This window comes from Capricornis sumatraensis, chromosome 20 (assembly GCF_032405125.1).
Source record: "Capricornis sumatraensis isolate serow.1 chromosome 20, serow.2, whole genome shotgun sequence".
Taxonomy (NCBI): Eukaryota; Metazoa; Chordata; class Mammalia; order Artiodactyla; family Bovidae; genus Capricornis; species Capricornis sumatraensis.
In genome coordinates, this window is record NC_091088.1 from 42,352,235 (window position 1) to 42,373,735 (window position 21,501).

General features: G+C 33.8%; 1 protein-coding gene across 2 annotated transcripts in view; it reads left to right on the forward strand.

The window, feature by feature from the left end:
- NFAT5 (nuclear factor of activated T cells 5) overlaps positions 1 to 21,501 on the forward strand; it is a 109,915-nt gene that overhangs the window by 69,630 nt on the left and 18,784 nt on the right. For both annotated transcript variants that reach the window (XM_068991946.1, XM_068991947.1), the window contains 6 exons: positions 1,306 to 1,864; positions 6,726 to 6,918; positions 9,009 to 9,199; positions 10,663 to 10,835; positions 20,759 to 20,893; positions 21,020 to 21,072. In XM_068991946.1, coding sequence (XP_068848047.1) covers positions 1,306 to 1,864; positions 6,726 to 6,918; positions 9,009 to 9,199; positions 10,663 to 10,835; positions 20,759 to 20,893; positions 21,020 to 21,072 — 1,304 coding nt within the window. The remainder of the gene's footprint in view (positions 1 to 1,305; positions 1,865 to 6,725; positions 6,919 to 9,008; positions 9,200 to 10,662; positions 10,836 to 20,758; positions 20,894 to 21,019; positions 21,073 to 21,501) is intronic.

Sequence of the window (21,501 nt, forward strand, 5' to 3'; positions counted from 1 at the left end):
TGTTGCCTATTTTCATTTTTGTATATGTTTATGATTATAAACCCTTCTGTATCTTATACAAGATAAAATTGTATAGGATTGATAACTTCCAACTGTAACATAAGTGTGCTTCCATAGATTATGTTGTTAAAGGGTTTAGTAGTTGTATTTTTCAATGAACTGATGTGCTAGTGGCCACACATTTTGAAAAGATCTACTTTCGACTTTTTCGGTTAGGCATAGGCAAGGGAAATGATTTTATGAAAAACCTTCTTATAAGAACTATTAATAATTCTGATTCTCTCCAGAGATTTTTTTTTTCTGTTCAACTCTTTTTCATTAGACTTCAGTCAATAAAATGTACTGTTTACTCACTTGAAGAAATTCTCTTAGCAGTTAAAATCAAGTAGACCTTTTAAAGAGAGAGTAAATGGACAGTGGTAACCAAGTGCTGAATGTCTAATCAAGTACTTTACAAGAAAAATCTATCCATAAATAAGTCCTTCCTCTGTTTTTCATTCTGCCACAAAGGATGGTATTATTAGAGATCATGGTTTTGAACTGCCACTTCTAACTTCTGGAGACCCTCTGTAGTTAACTTGCTTATCTTCTGCAGCCCAGCCTGTTCCAAATCAAACCTTTTTCATTTTTATTCTTCTAGATTTTAAAATAATCATAGTTACGGTACCAGTTCCATTTTGCCTCCAATTCAGTTGATTATATATTTTTTCTATTTATTTCTCATTTTATAATTGATATCTGGAATAATCAGCAGCTCTTTTCTCATTTATTTTCTCATATTTTTATTCCAGGATTTGCCTCTGAAGCAGGGAGTGTCTGCATTAAAAATGACCTGTAGTTCTCTGCTTCATAGGTTAGAAACTTATTTTAATATTTTGTGGCTAAGCACAGTCCCACTTTTCAAATTCTATAATGAATTATTTAATTGGCATTGAATGTGGACCACAAGCATATATTTCATATTGGGGTTTTTTTTTTTATTATTTTAAATGATTAAAATTCAATAGAAATATCCAGCTGAGGCAATAAAAGCTTTATTCTTGCTTTACAGCTTAAAACATTAAATTAGATTTTTAAAAATCTATCAATTATAACAAGTAAAATAATGCTATTTTGGCATTTTTTTTAAATTGTGCTTTTTTAGGCCTTGTATTGCTTGAAGCATTTATATTCTAAAACTTAACCAAATTCCAACTATTCATTGTGGGGAAAACAATCAGTTCACAAATCACTTTTCATTGGGACTGCTAGCCAGCGTAGGTTGAAACATGTATAGTGTATTTACTCTTAAATTGTACACTGCAGATGCTTCTTCAGCTCCCTCCTCTTCCTCCATGGGCGGTGCTTGCAGCTCCTTTACCACCTCTTCCAGCCCTACCATTTATTCTACCTCAGTCACCGACAGCAAGGCTATGCAAGTCGAGAGCTGCTCCTCAGCCTTGGGGGTAAGTAACCGAGGGGTAAGTGAAAAGCAGTTAACCAGTAACACAGTTCAGCAGCATCCATCAACACCGAAGAGGCACACAGTCTTGTACATCTCACCACCACCTGAGGACTTGCTGGATAACAGTCGGATGTCCTGCCAGGATGAGGGGTGTGGATTGGAATCTGAGCAGAGCTGCAGTATGTGGATGGAGGATTCCCCCTCCAACTTCAGTAACATGAGCACCAGTTCCTACAATGATAACACTGAGGTACCTCGTAAATCACGAAAACGAAATCCAAAGCAGAGGCCGGGGGTCAAACGACGAGATTGTGAAGAATCTAATATGGATATATTTGATGCCGACAGTGCCAAAGCACCTCACTATGTGCTTTCTCAGCTTACCACGGACAACAAAGGCAACTCAAAAGCAGGAAATGGGTTGGTATTCACATTTTTTTTAAAGTTCTCTCACCATTATGCAAAACAAAAAAATAAGTCATTCCTCATTTTTCTTAAAGGCTTAGCTCAAGTTTGCATCTAAAGCAAAGATACTAATTTTATCATTGATATAACATGAAAATTTTAACTTAAAATGATCAGGTTTCACAAAAGAAGATAATAAAATACCAGCAGATTTTGCCAGTAGGTATCTTAGTAAGGGTATGATTAGTAGTAAAAAATGAAAATAATCTGTTTAAGAAATAACTTAAATTTCAGATGAATTTATACTTTAAAAGATTTTTAAAATATTTTTACTCATTGAGATAGCTAGTAATGTTATGGCCCTAGCTAAAACAGACTTTTACAGAGGGCTAATTTGTTTTATCTTTCACATTGTCTCCCCCATATAATTCAGTTTATTTCCATTTTTATTTGATGAAATAATTTTCCTTTTATTTGATGAAAACAAAAAACTAAATTGATAGTTTGAGTCTCAATTTAGATTCATGTATTTATTTTAAGTTTTTTGTTTAATATATTTTGCCAGTTTAGGATTTCTTTATAAATAAATATATCACTTTTTTTCTGTGATTCTGGGTTATGTATTTAAAGGGTAATAGAACAGAATCAGAAAACTATTTTGAGTTTTCATTCATTTCTGCCAGTTTACAACACATACTTAATATATTTCAGTAGCTATATTACAGTACGTTCACTTCTTAAAGTACAGAATCCTGTGACTTAACTTTCTAATTCCTTTGATACTTTCATTGTAACATTTAATTGCTAGACTTCTGATTACATTTTCCTACAGTATATTCAATGTAGTTTGATAAAGTTTAACTTACTGGATCTTGAGAGATTACTTTTTTGGATGGTCTTTTAGTTGACCAGGATCTCCTACAAGTTTAGGTTGTCACAGAATATGATGGAGATGCTTTTGATTGGTTCATTATTTGATTACATAATTGGTGGATTTTTAGATAAAAATCTGATTGATAGTTACAGAGAATATCTTTAGTGTTTCTTAAACTTGTCCTTAAATATTTTCTCAGTATATTTTAAAAGTAATACCTACCATTTAAGCAATGTTTATTCTATACTACTCTCTTCTCTTCTCTGATCTAAAACTCCTTTGGGGTGATGAAGTTAAATAAAAAATGCCCATTACTCCTTTGGGGTGACGTAGTTAAATAAAAATGCCCATTTAAATATTTTTCATTTTTAGAAAGTTCAGGTTAAGAAATTATCTAAAAAATGTTTATATACCCTTTCCAAAAGTATTGCTGTTAGCAGAGTCCTAACAATTGTAGGACATTTTGTAGAACTATTACCTGTAGAATAATGCTCTGAAACATAGTAGCTTAGATATAAAAGGTACATATGTGTCTATCGTTAAATACAGGTATGTGTTTATTTGGGCTTCTGTGGAGAAGTGGGGTTTTTTTTTAAGTTCCATAAGAGAGATTTTCATTTTTATACTGAAAAAATGTTAAAAGTTCAGATGAAGAACAAATAAAATTTTGACTTAACAGTTAGTCAACACACATGATTTGCAGTTGCTGTTAAAAAGATATCTTGACACATCTTTTCTGCTTCTGCTTTTGTATGATAGATATATCTTAGAAATGATTTGAGGTTACCCAGGGAAAGTATAATAACATTTGTCAAGACAAAATCTCTCATGAAATAATTCATGGAACAGAAACTCATCAAGCAGCAGAAGAAATGTCCAGCTTCTTAGGTAATGGAAAAACATTTGACACTAGCCTATGAAAATGATGGAAGAAGTTTAAACTTTGAATTTATAAGAACTATATTGAGGAAAGGATAAAACCATATGTGAATATAAAAAAATTAGATCTTTGGAAACAATTGTTAAGAGAATCTCAAAAAAAGTTCATAGATGTTAGAAAATGAAAGAAATTTTGCCATAAAATTTCAATTTATATAAAGCTACATTATAGAAAATACACTCTCAAATATTTTGGTACAGCAATTTTTATTTATCTTCAAGATAGAAATAGCATTTTGTATAATTAAAATGTTAAATGAAAGAATTTGCTAAGAAAACAAAACTATTTTTAAAAAACTACTCAGTTATTTAAGCATTCCATATTTTCCTTAAATTCTTCACCTAAATATCCTGAGAATCAGTAGCCCAGGGTCTCTTCTAGATATTCGTAGAAATTAAGATATGATATATGTGAAACTGTTTTAGGCATTTTGTAGTAAAAATTATTTTTGTGACAGGCAACCAGAACGATGTGCAGCACAAAGGAATTAAAGTGTCATTTTAAGACTTCTGAATGGAATATGGCAAGATAGTGGATTTTCTTTTTAGATAGTTAATTTAAAAGTAAAATCCCATACAAATAGCTGCTATTTTCTTATTTTTTCCTTAAGCCATAATGCAGTAAAAATTAGTAATTTTAATGAATACTTTTCTAATAATTAGTTGATGTTCTGTTTTACACAGCTTGATATCTAAATATGTGTGCATTCCATTTTTACATTTAAACCTAGAGAATAAAGTTAGTTTTAAGGGCTTTTAAAAGTATAATTTCAGAAACGGATTACCTGTGTTGTTCTTTAAACCATAATGTGTATACTTCATTAACTTAATAGTTTTCATCCCAAATGAAATGTTTTAGTGAAATAAGCTTAGTATCTTATTTATCCTCATAAATATTGCTTTGGCTAGCATAAGTGAATACAAAAGCCATATCTTGCCAAATTAATGATGTGCTACAGTTTCCTTATATGTCAGACTAAAAGTCTCTACTTTTCATTGTAAAGTTAATAGATATTAGTACAAACATTTGAAAAATGCAGAAAAATAGATAAGAAATAATCTATAATCTAGTAAATCAATACAACTAATTTGTTTTAGTCCCTTTCAGTGCATATTTGGGGATGTTTTTATATGGTTTGAGTGAATATTTTTGCTTTGATTTTTAAATTAAAAAAAATTTTTTTGACCACACTGTGCAGCTTGTGGGATCTTTGTTCCCCAACCAGGGATTAAACCCTCACCCCCTGCACTGGGAGCACAATCTTAACCACTGGACTGCCAGAGGAGTCCCTGCTTTGATTTTTCAAATGATTAAAAAATAGTATCACTATAGAATTTCATATGCAAAATACTGTATTCACTGCAAAGATTTGAGTTTCTACCCAGAATAATGAAAAAATAGAATTTATTGCCCTTTGTTTTGACTTTGAATCCATACTTTTGTTCATAGAATTTTTTCTTCCAGGGCCTTTTAAATTACTTATACAGGTAATCTTTGACTTAATTAAGTCAAACTTCCATCAACAAGTTTGCCTTCATCAGCAAATACTTTTTAAGCATCCTTTGTTTTGGGAACTGTGCAAGGTTTAAAGGAATATGAAGATGACTGAGCAAAGTACTTCCCCCTCAGAACCCTTTTTCTCAGTCAGTCTGACTGCATTCCTTTGCATCCCTTCTTCCCTCCATTCTTCTATCCCTTTCCTAGCCGTGCGTTCACCCCAGTCCCAAATTCCACTGAGAATGTAGCATTTCCCTGTTTATTATTGACTACTGAGGCAACAATCTGATTAGAAATGACAGAGGTAGGGACTTCCCTGACAGTCCAGTGGTTAAAACTTCACCTTACAATGCAAGCAGTACAGGTTTGATCCCTGGTCAGGGAACTAAGATCCCACATGCCTCAAGGCCAAAAAAATAAAAACCCAAAATATAAAACAGAGCAATATTGTAACAAATTCAATAGAGTTTAAAAATAGTCCACATATTTAAAAAATTTTATTAAAAAAAAGAAAGAAAATGGAGAGGTAAACATTGGAGCTAGGTTTTAGGCTGCTTAGCCACCTATGTTTGAAGTCATAATATTTCTCCTGGGACCTGTTTGCTTTTGGACAGGATTTTGGCCACAGTCATCTCTTGGATCCTGTATCTTCAATATGAGTGTAAACTTTAGGACTGGGAAAATCATGCCAAAAGCATTGTAGGCCCTGACTCTGTTTTTAAATATACATAGGTAATTTTTAAACTATAGTATTGTTTACTGTTTATTTTTATCACATATTTACAGTACTTCAGATTAAATGCATTGACCTGAAGTCCTAACCACCACTTGAAATATTTCTTCGACCATACATTCTGCAATACATCAGTAAACACTGGAAACCCAACTTAAAAAAATAAGTTAAATTGCCTATCTGTAAAGCCCAGATTATACATTTTTTATATGCTAAAGGCTTTACTTATTTAATCACAAATGAAAATACTCTGAAAAATTAAGGCCTTTTATGTTTTTTTTTTCTTTTTGCTACCCCTACTTTTGCATTGCAAGACCTATTAGAAGATAATGATAATCTTGTAACTTTATATAACACTCACACATATATGTAATTTTTAAACTTTATTTTGACTGAAGTACAATGTGAAAGGTTACAGTGACATTAGCTATTCTCTTTCCTGTTATGCTTGGTTTATTGCATTCAGTCTTCCTTCCTCTTGCCACGCATATGCATTCTTTGTCTTCCCTGTCCAACTTTATTACAACATTCAATTTTTAGTTTTTTTAATTGAAGTATTTAGTTGATTTATAATGTGCCAATCTCTGCTATACAGCAAAGTGACTTAATGTGTGTGTATATATATATGTACACACACATATTCTTTTTAATTACAAAGTTTTAAAAGATACTTTGCTTATGGAATGTATCATTCCTTAGGCTGTATTCATTTTGTCAGTAAGGTAATTAGTTGCTTTTAATGTTATTGCCTGTTCTCTTTCTTCCTTTATCTTGGATGACTTTTGTAGAAAACTTTTTGATACTTTTTCCACTTTGTGCTTTGATTTCTCAGAACATTGGAAAACCAAAAAGGAACTGGAGTAAAGAAGAGTCCTATGTTATGTGGACAGTATCCTGTTAAAAGTGAGGGAAAGGAGCTGAAGATAGTTGTACAACCTGAGACCCAGCACAGAGCTCGGTACCTGACTGAGGGTAGTCGTGGCTCAGTAAAGGACAGAACACAGCAAGGCTTTCCTACAGTGAAGGTACTTATTTTATGTAGCAGTAAATGAAGAATTGTATCCACTTTTATTCATTAGTCATTTTGTTTTTAACCAATAAAAGCTGTCTAAAATAAAACTAATCACTGTATATATTAGAAATTAAAGTAAAAGTCTGAATCATAAGCCAAATATTATTACTTTGATGTCATTTGAATTTTAGTTGAAATGGAAGCAGAATGTGCTCTAACAAGTAAAATATATGGCTATCATGAACTATCTTCCCTTTATGTTTGACATTGGTAGCAACTCTTTTACATTCTTTCCAAACCTATATTTTAAAAATATTTTAAAGTAAATCCAAATAAATATTGTAGAAATTATTGTGGACTTGGAAAATAAGGTTTTTGAGGTGTCGAAAGCAATCAGGTCTACTCAGCTCTGAAAAGAGTTGGTTGATAGGTAACTTAAGTTTTCAGTTTGAAGTGAAGTGAAGTCGCTCAGTCGTGTCCGACTCTTTGCGACCCCGTGGACTGTAGCCCCCCAGGCTCCTCTGTCCATGGGATTCTCCAGGCAAGAATACTGGAGTGGGTTACCATTATATCAATTGAGTCTTTAGCTTTTCAGAACTTAGACTAAAAGGAAAAAGAAGGAGCAGTTAAATTTCAGCACCTGGCTTACCTTATTATAAAGACTTTCTCTCTTTGAAGACAAACCAAAATAAAAGTGGGTAGGAAATATTTAACAAGTGTTCCTACCCCTTGCAAAATACTAAACAGGGAGGAATTTTGGCTAGTCACAGGGTAGATTTTTGTAAATACAGTTTGTGTAAATGTTTTAGTTGAACATCATTTCATTGAACTGCCTTTCTTTTTATACATGAAAGAAATAATGGCAGAAACTTGAAATCAAGAAACTTACTCATGACCATTATAAGGTTGGTTAATAGTTACATGTACAGTATCATTTCTACCCCTCTACTGCTCACCACACCAGACCTTCTTTAGTCCCCCAAACTTAGGACAAGTAACAGGCAAGTGAAACATTTAAATTACGCTTTATGTAAATATTTGTTTAGCCAGACATTTTGATAGTTTGAAATTTTTAACCTAACTGCTCTGGCTTTAAGTAAGTTTTATCTAAATACTTGTCTATAGAAGTATTGTTATATTAATTGCCTGTAATAGGGGATGAATTGCCTGATATTAAAAGTTTATTTATTCACTCATTCAACAGATATGGTACCCTTCTGTGTGTCAGACACTGTTCTGTGGTACTGCTGACTAACAGCTTGGGTAGACTGCTTATTTGCCTGGTTATTTGACTCATTATGATACCATAGATACTGAGATACAGCTATTCTTGAATAAAAAACATTTATGAGTTATTTTTAAGCAGTTTGATGTGCATTGTACAAGTTATTTTGTGATTTTCTATGTTCTGTTAGCAGCTTCAATGTTTAACTATAAACCTTATCAAGAACCCAATTTATTTATTTGTCAGCATACAAACAGTAATTTAATTGCGACCTGTAAATGACCCATAGGTCCTGGTTTGAACCAGCAGTTTTTTGTATCATAATGCTCTGGCCCATGATTTTATGATGTTGCATATATGCATCTAGTCTATGAAAATAAGCCCCGTTCCTCTATTATTTATATAGCTGAAGGTCAAATGCTTTCCTACCCAATAACTTTCACAGAGTAAAAATTTAATAGGTGTACTCTTACTTGATGATGATGCCACTAACACAGCTCAGTGAATTTTCTGTTAGTGGTGGTGGTAAATCCTGAGTAACCCACAGGCTTTGGCAGTCCACAAATTTATAAATACTTCAAAGGATTGTGTATTCATTCTCATTTGGTTGTAAAAATTAATTACAAATGATAATTTTTCATTACACATCTAAAATTTTAATTAAAATGTGATTGTTGCAGAACTAAAAGTTTTCTTGAAAAATATAGCTAATTCTCCTTTATGAAAACATTTTTCCTCTTTTTCTGGAGGACTTATTTCTTTACTGTAATCCAGTTATAAATATAATGATATAAGACTTGACCTTAAGTGTTTGATTTTTACAGTTCGATTATTTGGAATGCTAATTAGTATTTATGCTCCATGTTATCTCATTCCAGCTGGAAGGCCATAATGAACCAGTGGTGTTGCAGGTGTTTGTGGGCAATGACTCTGGTCGAGTGAAACCACATGGATTTTATCAGGCCTGCAGGGTAACTGGGCGAAATACAACTCCCTGCAAAGAAGTGGATATCGAAGGCACTACTGTTATAGAAGTTGGCCTTGATCCAAGCAACAATATGACACTGGCGTGAGTACTTACTAAAAATTTTTTTGTTAGTTCATTACACTTGTGCAATAGAAGGAAAAGTTTTTAGTTTGTAATGTAAATATAAAAGATTTTTAGTTTTAAGCATTGCAAATAAAAAGAATAGATTATGGCAGAATTGTAATGGGGGAAATGAATTCTTGCCCTTTGCTAGAGAATTCCGTAGTGAAAAGCAAGGATATAAAAGCAAGGTGGAATGCTGGCTTTTTGCAAAATAATATAGACTTATATGTTGGTTTTATAATATTAACATTAAAAACTAAAATTACAACCAATTTGATTTGCTTTCCTAAATTCCACTTTTGTAGTGTTGCAGTAGAAACTGACAGACATCATTCGTGGTATCTTTAACCAGTCTTGGAATGAAAAAGCATATTGTTAGTCTAAATTTACCTTCTGTTTTCCTATGTTAAAAAAAAAATGATGTCCTACGATTACCTATTTTTCATGTTAACGCATTTTCATTTCCTGAAATATATTACAAGTGTTAAGGATTTAAAATATTTTTTCCTTAACCCTTTTGTTGAGAACCTTTAATCTGAAAGATAAACTTAACAGCAGCAAATATTGATATGGGATAGACCTTGTTGTAATTATTTGTATTGGATAGCTAAAGACTTTTCTTTACTTGGTGTTTTTTTTTTTTAAGCTATTTTGAATAAGTAAGAGGGAAATAATAAGTTGGAAAAGGGAAATTTTGAAACATACTTAATAAAGTTTTTTTTTTAACTTTTGAGATTATAAAAGTAAATGTATATGGTGGAAGATAGTTACTGATTATAAAAATAGTACTTATTCCTTATAAGTTAAAAACAATAAATTTTTAAAATTAGTAAAAATAGTAATAATAAAAAGCTAAAAACATACTCCTCAAATGCCAACTTCCAACTTAATAGAACTAAATACAATTTGACATTTATTTTTTCATCCTTTTTTCTGATAAAATGAGATGATAATCTACTCACTGCTCTGTAACCTACTCTTCACTTACTATGAGCATTTTTCCATAACATTAAATATTTAAAGTGTACATTTTAATGGCTGTATAGTGTTTCATTTTGGGGGGAGACAGTTGCTAGTTTTTTTCCAAGTAAAATCTGTTCCTTATTTTAATATCTGAATTAAGTACAAAAAGGAAGAGGAAATTAAATTAAATTTAATTTTTTAAAGCAAAAGTGTCTCTTATAAACCATAACTTATGTTCAGATTTTAAAATAGTGATTTCTGTACTATTTTTTCCCATTACTATTATAAATAAAAAGTTGACCAGAGAAGTTATGAAGAGTTAGAATTTATACTTCTCTATTTTAAAAAATTTGGAATAATTATAGTACATATTCAAAAATTAATAAAGAAGCAAATTATACTTAAAAAGAAAATGTTTAAGAATATATTACTATTTATACAGCAGAAAATATCAATTAATATATTTTTTTCTGTATTAGGGTTGACTGCGTAGGGATATTGAAATTGAGGAATGCTGATGTTGAAGCCAGAATAGGAATTGCTGGTTCCAAGAAAAAGAGCACTCGTGCCAGATTGGTTTTTCGAGTTAATATCACAAGGAAAGATGGCTCCACTTTGACACTGCAAACACCCTCTTCTCCAATTTTATGTAGTAAGTAAGAAAATATGAAGACATTAAATATATAGAGGGGTTTTTTCCATTTTCTGTTTATCGTTCAGATATCTCTAAATTTCAGTTGTATTACATACTCTAGCTTATGGTCATGAAAACTTTGCAATGTTTTAAAAGCTATAGTCAAGTTTTCTAGACTAAACTAAAGGTGGGTAATTTCTAATAAGATTCAGAAGTATGTAGCATTTTGTAGTTTCCTGTTAATCTTATACTGATATAAAAAGTAATTTGAATAGTTTGCCTAAGTAAATTACAAATCTGAAGGATTTTCACAGCATCTTCATTTTGTGGTAAATTGCTGTGATACTAAGTGTTTTGTGTTAGAACATAAGGAAACAAAGGTAAGCAGAACTTTGTAAATATATAGCAGTGAGAGTTCTGATTACAAATTCAAGTGCTGTAGTATAATGGGAAATTAAATTCTTACTTTGCTGACCTTGGCATAGAAAATAAATGATGTGTATATGTGTGTATTTAAATTCAGTCATGTTGTATGTGCCTCACCATATAGTCTGGTTTCCCTGTAATGAGTATAAGTACAAGTAATACATAGGAAAATTTTTTCCTTTGTACATCCCTTAAGAAGATTTTCATTAAGGATTATGTTCTTTGGCCTTGCTTCTGAATTCAGAAGAGCAGAAGATACTGAGTGAATTCCATTTATTTGAATTTCCCATTGGATGGTTATGAGTATTATGACCTTGGTACCCCCAGACACTGACAAAGCCTTTGTTATTTAATTGTAGCTTAGTTTTGTCAGCTTATTCACCCTTACAGTAAATCTTATTTTTCTCTTCCTTTTAATTCATTTCAGATGTGAATGCCTATACGTTAGCTTGGCAAACACCCTTGTTTTAAAAGAGTAGTAGTAAATATATTTGTGATCTCAGGAGAACTCAGAAGACTTCTGTTTTTCATTATTATGAAAATTTTGTTATGGTATTAGTGTTTCCTTGGACTATTTCTGGATAATGTTCACTTATAAATATGCTTCTTTTAAAGTTTGTAGATTCCATGTCCATTCTGTTGTGTTCAGATAGGGACAGAAGAAATAATCTGTAGATGGTTTATTGAATTCTGAAGTTTTTCTAATATGGGTGCTAGTTTACTGTAAATCACAATATGTCTCAACTTGAATATTATAAGGATGGAATTTCAATTTTAGTGGGGTACATGCAGTTCTTCCTTCATGTGATCTAATACTTTGAGCATGACCATAGCCACTCTCTGAAGACCAGATCCAGGAGATGCTAGATAATTCAGATCATACTGCCTTAGCAGGAACTGAGAGATGGTTGTCAACTTTATTTTATTTTATTTTTAAATTATTTATTTTAATTGGAGGCTAATTACTTTACAATACTATGGTGCCGTACATCAACATGAATCAGCCACGGGTGTACATGTTTCCCCCCGACCTCGAACCCACCTCAACTTTATTTTATTAATAATTATTTCTTCTTTCAGTAGTTTATTTCTTTATTTCCTATTTAATTGAAGTATTGTTAAAATATAAATATAAATGTATCCAGCCAAAGATAGAAAATATAAAAGAAACAGAAAACATGATTTTCTGAAATTTTTCATCTATAGTTATAATTTTCATTTGTTAATTATCACCATTAATGGTAACATGTTAATATGTTCATGTTGCAAAAAGTGTTATCTCCCTTGGAAGATGTGTCTGGGTGAATATGATAGTCCTAAGAAGCAGCAGCATACAGTGGAAGGCATATAGAGCTAATAATAAAAATTGCCATATTTTAAGCTCTTCACAGTATGCCAGAGATTTTATTAACAATTTTATAAGTATTATGTCATTTACCCTCACCATTGCCTTTTATTGTTTCTGTTCTACAGTTGATGAAACTGAGACTTAAATAACTTCCTCAAGGTCACATAGCTAGTATATAGTAAGATCAGGATTAAAAGCCTCCTTTTTAGCCATTGTGCTGTGTTGCCACCACAGTCACTTAAAATTTAGCAGTGCTAAAACAAAATTTGAATGATTCATTTTACCCCAGCTATAGCCTCTGGATGGTTAGGACTATAGTTACAGTATGAAATTAAGTTAGAAAACTATTTACTCTACCTATGAGATTTGTGTTGTGTAATTTATAGATTTTTTATGAATTTAGAAAATAGATCTCAATTTATATTAGAGGATTTTGCTTGAATACCTATATTATCCCTTCCATTTGCTTTTGTAAACGTCATTTATTATGGAGGTGTAGGATATATATTTTTACTCCTTTAGTTGACTATTTGGCATTTATATTGCCATCTGCTTGGTGAAATTGAATTAGATAAACTTGAGCAATACTTCCTTTTAAACTTTGCAATAATAATTCGTTAGAAATGGAATGGGAGGTAGAAGGAAACAGGAAGATGAGAGGTAAATAGAAAGGAAGAGGGGCCAGAAGGTGCTAGAAGTGAAAGAGAGGAGAGGAAACAGATAATTGATCTTCCCTCTAGAGGCACTCAGTGGAAAGGCCTAATGCCAGAATTCATGCTGTGCCTTGTGACCTTAGAAAAACAATCCTGCTTCTACTTGTTGGTTTAACAGTGGCCATTGGATCCATTTTCTTTTAGTTCGTTTATTTTTAAGGGGATAGAAGAATCCTCTCCTTTCACACCTTTAGATTTCTCCAGAAAATATATATATACTAGATCAAAGTAAAAATATCAATTTTCATACTTTTTTAGTATCTACCCTTCTATAATAATTTTTAATGTGGCAAAATTAATCATAGCTTTCTTCAATATAATGTTTTATCTTACTAATACTTACTGTATTAAGTCTTGCTAAAATTAACAAGTTCTTCCTTTACTTATTGCTGGCTCTTCCACAACTTTAGGGAACGACTAATATCATTCAGTAAACTTTTGTTCTCTTCAGTTCAGTTCAGTTCAGTTCAGTTCAGTTGCTCAGTCGTGTCTGACTCTTTGCGACCCCATGAATTGCAGCACGCCAGGCCTCCCTGTCCATCACCAGCTCCTGGAGTTCACTCATGTGCATCGAGTCGGTGATGCCATCCAGCCATCTCATCCTCTGTCATCCCCTTCTCCTCCTGCCCCCAATCCCTCCCAGCATCAGAGTCTTTTCCAATGAGTCAACTCTTCGCATGAGGTGGCCAAAGTACTGGAGTTTCAGCTTTAGCATCATTCCTTCCAAAGAACACTCAGGATTGATCTCCTTTAGAATGGACTGGTTGGATCTCCTTGCAGTCCAAGGGACTCTCAAGAGCCTTCTTCACAGTCCAACTCTCACATCCATACATGACCACAGGAAAAACCATAGCCTTGACTAGACAGACCTTAGTCGGCAAAGTAATGTCTCTGCTTTTTAATATACTCTCTAGGTTGGTCATAACTTTTCTTCCAAGGAGTATGTGTCTTTTAATTTCATGGCTGTAGTCACCATCTGCAGTGATTTTGGAGCCCCCAAAAATAAAGTCTGACACTGTTTCCACTGTTTCCCCATCTGTTTCCCATGAAGTGATGGGACCAGATGCCATGATCTTCGTTTTCTGAATGTTGAGCTTTAAGCCAACTTTTTCACTCTTCCTCTTTCACTTTCATCAAGAGGCTTTTTAGTTCTTTTTCACTTTCTGCCATAAGGGTGGTGTCATCTGCATATCTGAGGTTATTGATATTTCTCCCGGCAATTTTGATGCTTGTGCTTCTTCCAGCCCAGCGTTTCTCATGATGTACTCTGCATATAAGTTAAATAAGCAGGGTGACAATATACAGCTCTTCTTCACAGACTTTAAAAAGGCTTTCTAATTCTTTTGACAGGTTGAAATATTTGCTTTGTTATTTTTCAGTATTCAAATGTTCATTTTGTTTAGCTTTGTTTTTGAGGCTCCTATTTGAACAACATCTAAAAGCACATTGTTTTTTATAATACCAGAAAAGTGGCTGCTTTTTTCTGTTATAATTTTTTAAAGCAATGTGATCCCTTTCAAGAGGCAGCTTACTAATTTCTTAAAGGTAAAAATAAAACAGCTAATGCTTAAATGATTCTGACTTCAGTTCCATTTGGTAGAGTATGTCCTATTAGGTAACCACCAAATTTTTTTAACAGATAAGACTTTTTAAGGTCAAAGTTAAATTATCTTGAGGAGACTAGTTCTTTGTGTAATGTAAATACAAATATATAAAATAAACATTGTACCTTCAGAGGGGCCTCATTTGGCCATCTTATGCCTTTTAATGCATAAAAGGGAAAAAGGAGATAGGAAAAAGTTTTGATAATCATGAGCAAAGTGGAGTTTCCATATAGTATTTTATAAGTGGGTAGAGGGGAGATTATAGACTTTCCATTCATTTTGTTACTATAATATATTCATATAATTTTGCACCTCTTACTGTTTTCTAATCAAAATAATACTTATCATATTTTTCTTGAATGTCATTTAAAAACAAGTATTTAGTTCCATTGTTACTCCAAAAAGTTATAAATTAATTCAGTTAGTTCTTTGTTTTAAAAGGGTATATGATTACCAGTGTATGACTGATAACTGTTTCCATCTGTTCATACATTAACTCTGTGTTTCTAGACAGTATATATGTATATACAATCACAATTTTTTTAAACTCTTAGGCATTGCTGAAAATATTATTTGGCATTTAATTAGGATAAGATACTTGTTTGTATCAATAAATGAAAATAAATGATGCTAAAAGTAATAAATAAACAACCAAAAGAAATCTAAGTGCTTATACAATGCAGTTTTACTTTTCCCTCATTTTATGATAATATTGGTTGCAGTTGAGGAACAGCTCCACTTTCTTTACTGTGGGAACCAGGCTTTAGAAGCTGCCTTTTTCTGGGATATTGCTATTTTTTTAGTGGAGGAAAAAAAGGTGGTGCAACCATGTGGAAATGGTAAAGCCTGGAAGTGGCACATTACTTTGGTTCACATTTCATTATATAAACAAGTCATGTGGCCAATCCTTAAATGAGTGCAGCAAGAATGACTTTGTGTGGAGCAAGAGTCTTCTGACAGAAAGAGCAGGCCTAGGGAAAACAGGGCAATAGATACTTTGACAATAGTAATTTCCCACATTACTTTCTTGTAAAGATAAAATTGATTATCAAATATATAAGTACCTAAGGAGAAAAAACTTTAAAACTTTGGTTAAAGTTTAGTTATTGTTGTTTAGTTGCTAAGTTGTGTCCGACTGTTTGTGATCCTGAGGACTGCAGCATGCCAGGCTTCTCTGTCCTTAACTTTCTCCCAAAGTTTGCTCAAACTCTTGTCCATTTAGTCAGTGATGCCATCCAACCATCTCATCCTCTTTCGCCCCCTTCTCCTCCTTCCTTCAGTCTTTCCCAGCATCAGCGTCTTTTTAAATGAGTCGGCTCTTTGCATCAGGTGGCCACAGTATTGGAGCTTCAGCTTCAGCCTCAGGCTTTCCAATGAATATTCAGGGTTAATTTCCTTTAGGATTGACTGATTTGATCACCTTGCTGTCCAGGGAATTCTCAGGAGTCTTCTCCAGCAAAACATTTCAAAAGCATCCATTCTTTGGTGCTCAACCTTCTTTATGGTCCAACTCTCACATCCATACATGACTACTGGAAAAACTATAGCTTTGACTATACAGATCTTTGCTGGCAAAGTGATATCCCTTCTTTTTAAAATGCTGTCTAGGTTTGTCATAGCTTTTCTTCCAAGGAGAAAGTGTCTTAATTTTGTGGCTGCAGTCTCTGTCCATAGTGATTTTGGAGCCCAAGAAAATACAGTCTGTCACTGTTTCCATTTTTTCCCCCTCTATTTGCCATGAAGTGATGGGACCAGATGCTATGACCTTAGTTTTTTGAATGTTGTGTTTTAAGCCAGCTTTTTCACTCTCTTCTTTTACCTTCATCAAGAGGCTCTTTAGTTCCTCTTGTTTCCTTCCATTAAAATAGTATCATCTGCAAATCTGAAGTTGTTGTTTAATTCTCCTGGAAGTCTTGATTCCAGCTTGTGATTCATCCAGCCTGGCATTTCGCATGATGTACTCGGCATAGAAGTTAAATAAGCAGGATAACAACATACAGCCTTGTCATACTCCTTTGCTAATTTGAACCAGTCCATTGTTCCATGTCTGGTTCTACCTGTTGCTTCTTGACACGCATGCAGGTTTCTCAGAAGGCAGGTAAAGTAAAGTAGTCTGGTCCTCCCATCTCTCTAAGAATTTTCCACAGTTGTAATCCACACAGTCAAAGGCTTTAGTATATAGTCAGTGAAGCAGAAGTAGATGTTTTTCTGCAATTCTCTTGCTTTTTTTATGATCCGACAGATGTTGGCAATTTGATCTCTGGTTCTTCTGCCTTTTCTAAGTCCAGCTTGTATATCTGGAAGTTCTCAGTTCACATACTACTGAAGCCTAGCTTGAAGGATTTTGAGTATTGCTAGCCTGTGAAATTGTATAGTAGTTTGAACAGTCTTTGGCATTGCCTTTATTTGAGATTGGATGAAAACTGACCTTTTCCAGTACTGTGACCACTGCTGAGTGTTCCAAATACGCTGACATATTGAGTACAGCACTTTAACAGCATCATCTTTTAGAATTTTAAATAGCTCAGCTGGAATTCTATCAACTCCACTAGCTTTGTTCATAGTAATGCTTCCTAAAGGCCACTTGACTTCACACTTCAGAATGTCCACCTCTAGGTGAGTGTCCACACCATCATGGTTATCTGGATCATTAAGACCTTTTTTGTATAGCTCTTCTGTGTATTTTTGCCGATTCTTCTTAAACTGTTCTGCTTCTGTTAGGTGCTTGCTGTTTCTGTCCTTTATTGTGCCCGTCTTTGCATGAAATGTTCCCTTGGTATCTCCAGTTTTTTTGAAGAGGTCTTTAGTCTTTCCCATTTTGTTGTTTTTCCTCTGTTTCTTTGCATTGTTCATTTAAGAAGGCTTTCTCATCTCTCCTCACTATTCTCTGGAACTCTACATTCAGTTGGTTATATCTTTCCCTTTCACCTTTAACTTCTCTTTCTTTCTCAGTGTGTAAGGCCTCCTCAGACAACCACTTTGCCTTCTAGCATTTCTTTTTCTTTGGGATGGTTTTAGTCACTGCTTTCTATAGTGTTAGAAAAACTCCATCCATAGTTCTTTAGGCACTCTATCAGATCTAATCCCTTGAATCTACTTGTCACCTCCAGTGTATAATTGTAAGTGATTTGATTTACTGAGCATGGCCCTGCCCACCAAAGCAAGACCCAGCTTTCCCCACAGCCAGTCTCTCCCATCAGGAAGCTTGCACTAGCCTCTTAGCCTCATCCATCAAAGGGCAAACAGAAGAAGCAAGAGCTACAGTCCCACAACCTCCAGAATGAAAACCACAATCCCAGAAAGGTAACCAAAATCATCACTGAATCAGAGCTTTGTGTAACTCGAAGCTATGAGCTATGCTGTACAGGGTCACTCGAGATGGATGGGTCATGGTGGAGAGTTCTGACAAAATGTGGTCCACTGGAGAAGGAAATGGCAGACCCCTCCAGTATTCTTGCTCAAGAACCCCATGAACAGTATGAAAAGGCAAGAAGATATGACACCAGAAGATGAGTCCCCCAGGTCGGTAGCTGTCCGACATGCTACTGGGGAATAGCAGAAAAATAGCTCCAGAAAGAATGAAGAGGCTAGGCCAAAGCAGAAACATTGCTGAGTTGTAGATGTGTCTGGTGGTGAAAGTAAAATCTGATGCTGTAAAGGAACCTGGAATGTTAGGTCCATGAATCAAGGAAAATTGGATAAGATCAAGCAGGAGATGGCAAGAGTGAACATTGGTGTTTTAAGAATCAGTGAGCTAAAATGAATGGGAATGGGTGAATTTAATTCACATGACCATTATGTCTATTACTGTGGGCAAGAACCCCTTACAAGAAATGGAATAGCCCTCATAATCAACAAGAGAGTCCGAAATGCAGTACTTGGGTACAATCTCAGAAACAACTGAATGATCTCAGTTCGTTTCCAAGGCAAACCATTCAACATCACAGTAATCCAAATCTGTGCGCCAACCACTGATGCCAAAGAAGCTGAAGTTGACCAGTTCTATGTAAACCTACAAGACTTCTAGAACTAACACCTAAAAAAGATTTTGCATCACAGGGGATTGTAATGCAAAAGTAAGAAGTCAGACCTGGAGTAACAGACAGGTTTGGCCTTGGAGTACAAAATGAAGCAGGGCAAAGGCTAACAGCGTTTTGTCAAGAGAACACATTAGTCATAACAAACACCCTTCTTCCAGCAACTCAAGAGATGAGTCTACACATGGACATCACCAGATGGTCAATACCGAAATCACATTGATGATATTCTTACAGCCAAAGATGGGGAAGCTCTATACAGTGAGCAAAAACAAGACCTGGGGCTGACTGTGGCTCAGATCATGAGCTCCTTATTGTAAAATTCAGGCTTAAATTGAAAAAAGTAGGGAAAACCAGTAGGCCATTCAGGTATGACCTAAATCAAATCCCTTATGATTATACAGTGGAAGTGATGAATAGATTCAAGGGATTAGATCTGGTAGACAGAATGCCTGAAGAACTATGGACAGAAGTTTGTAACATTCAACATGTATTAGACTATCTCATTAATTTAGAAGTTGATGAGTTATACAGCCATGTTTAAAATTACTTCTGCAGTATGTTATTAGGTATGTTGTTATATGTTATATATATAATATATATATTATATAATTAGTATGTTACTAGGATTTACTAAAACAACAAATAGTGTAATCTGTTCCAAAGTGCTTAATCTTAAAGGAGTAGTTTTATGAGTACCTAAAAGGTATGTATTTGCATTAACCAGTATTCCAGGGAGTAATCTGGTAGAAACCTAGTCCTTGGGTGTCAGTATGAAAGAATGTTTCTGGGGTCAGAAATATTGAGAAAACTGTGTACTACACCCAGTTCTTGGATATTTATAGTGTACATCAGAATGTGAAATGTTTGGGGAAATTTTGGAACCTATTTTACTAAACAGTACATATTAAATTTTCTTAAGAAAATCAGGAAGATTAGTAAGCCAGTTATAGTTTATTAGATCTGGCTCCTCTTCAGTACTTCTCCATCTCTTTGTTAATTTACTAGTGGTTAGTTAGTCTTTATAATTGAAAAACTAGTGTGTTTTATTTTTATCCTCAAGGTATGCTAATTCAGGGAGATCCTCTGGTAGAAAGAATTATTCTGAAATGGATTCAGTCTGTTTTCAGGTGTTCTTTTCATTTAGAGCCTCTAAGTCCTAGATCTGGATCCTTAAAGATACTCTTAATACCACCCAGAGGCTCACTTTGCCTCAGAAGTCTTGTGAAGGTGTAGCACAGCTAACATTTTTAAGGTTAGGATTGTGAGATGTCTATTATTAAATTGATTTTTTTTTTGAATGTTAAAACAAAAACATGACCAAGTGCATATTTTACACCTTTTTTTTTTCATGTAATGAGAAAACAAAGATGACATGTAACTTTGCTTTCTGTTATGGTAAATTTTAATTTGCAGAATGAAAGTGAAAGTTGCTCAGTTGTGTCCAACTCTTTGCAATCCCAAGAGCTATAGCCTGCCAGGCTCCTCTGTCCATGGAACTCTCCAGGCCAGAATATTGGAGTGGGTAGGCATTCTCTTCTCCAGGGGATCTTTACCCAGGAATTGAACCCAGGTCTCCCGCGTTGCAGGTGTGTTCTTAAACCCTCTGACCCACCAGGGATGCCCAAGAATACTGGAGAGGGTAGGCTATCCCAACCCAGGAATCAAACCGGGGTCTCCTGCATTGTAGAATAAAAGAAGGCAAATTCAAGGGTCAACAAAGACAACTTACAGAACTGAATAATTGAGAGTTGATTTTAGGTAAGAACTGTATTGGTGGTTCTTCTTATGGAATGCTTATATATACCTACAGCTCAACCAGCAGGAGTGCCAGAAATCTTAAAGAAGAGCTTGCATAGCTGTTCAGTGAAAGGAGAGGAAGAAGTATTTTTAATTGGCAAGAACTTTCTGAAAGGAACTAAAGTTATTTTCCAAGAAAATGTTTCTGGTAAGTAGGCATAACACTGCCTTAGAAATTGTTGGGTGTTTCATTTTGTTATAAAGATACAGTTGTAGCTACAAAGTAAAAAATTTTTCATAATTTTAGTAAGTCACTGTTTTTTATTTCAATCAGATGAAAACTCTTGGAAATCAGAAGCTGAAATTGATATGGAATTATTTCATCAGGTATAATTTAAACTTTTTATAGTTTGATTGTTTATTCTTTGAGAAACTGAGTTTTGCTCCAAGATTTTCCTAAATCAACAGATTAAATTTCTTATTTATATGGAATTGATGTAAATCATTTAAAGTTTCTTTCTTGAGTTTCTTTAACTGAAATAGATTTATTCCACTGATGCTAGAAATGACAGTTCTGTATTTGAAAAGTTAAAAGCATGAGAAAATCACCATTATTAATAAACGAAACATGTCTTTCCTAATATTTATTTGCTATCTTTACCTGCTTTGGATTATCTTTGGATTATCGTCGCGTACTTTTTAATAAGAGAAACTTATTTATTGAGTACCTGCTATGTGCCAGGTGTTTTATATTTGTTCCTTACCTTTTGCACTCAGAAGCACTACTTATTACACTTAGAGTCTGTATTTGTAGGA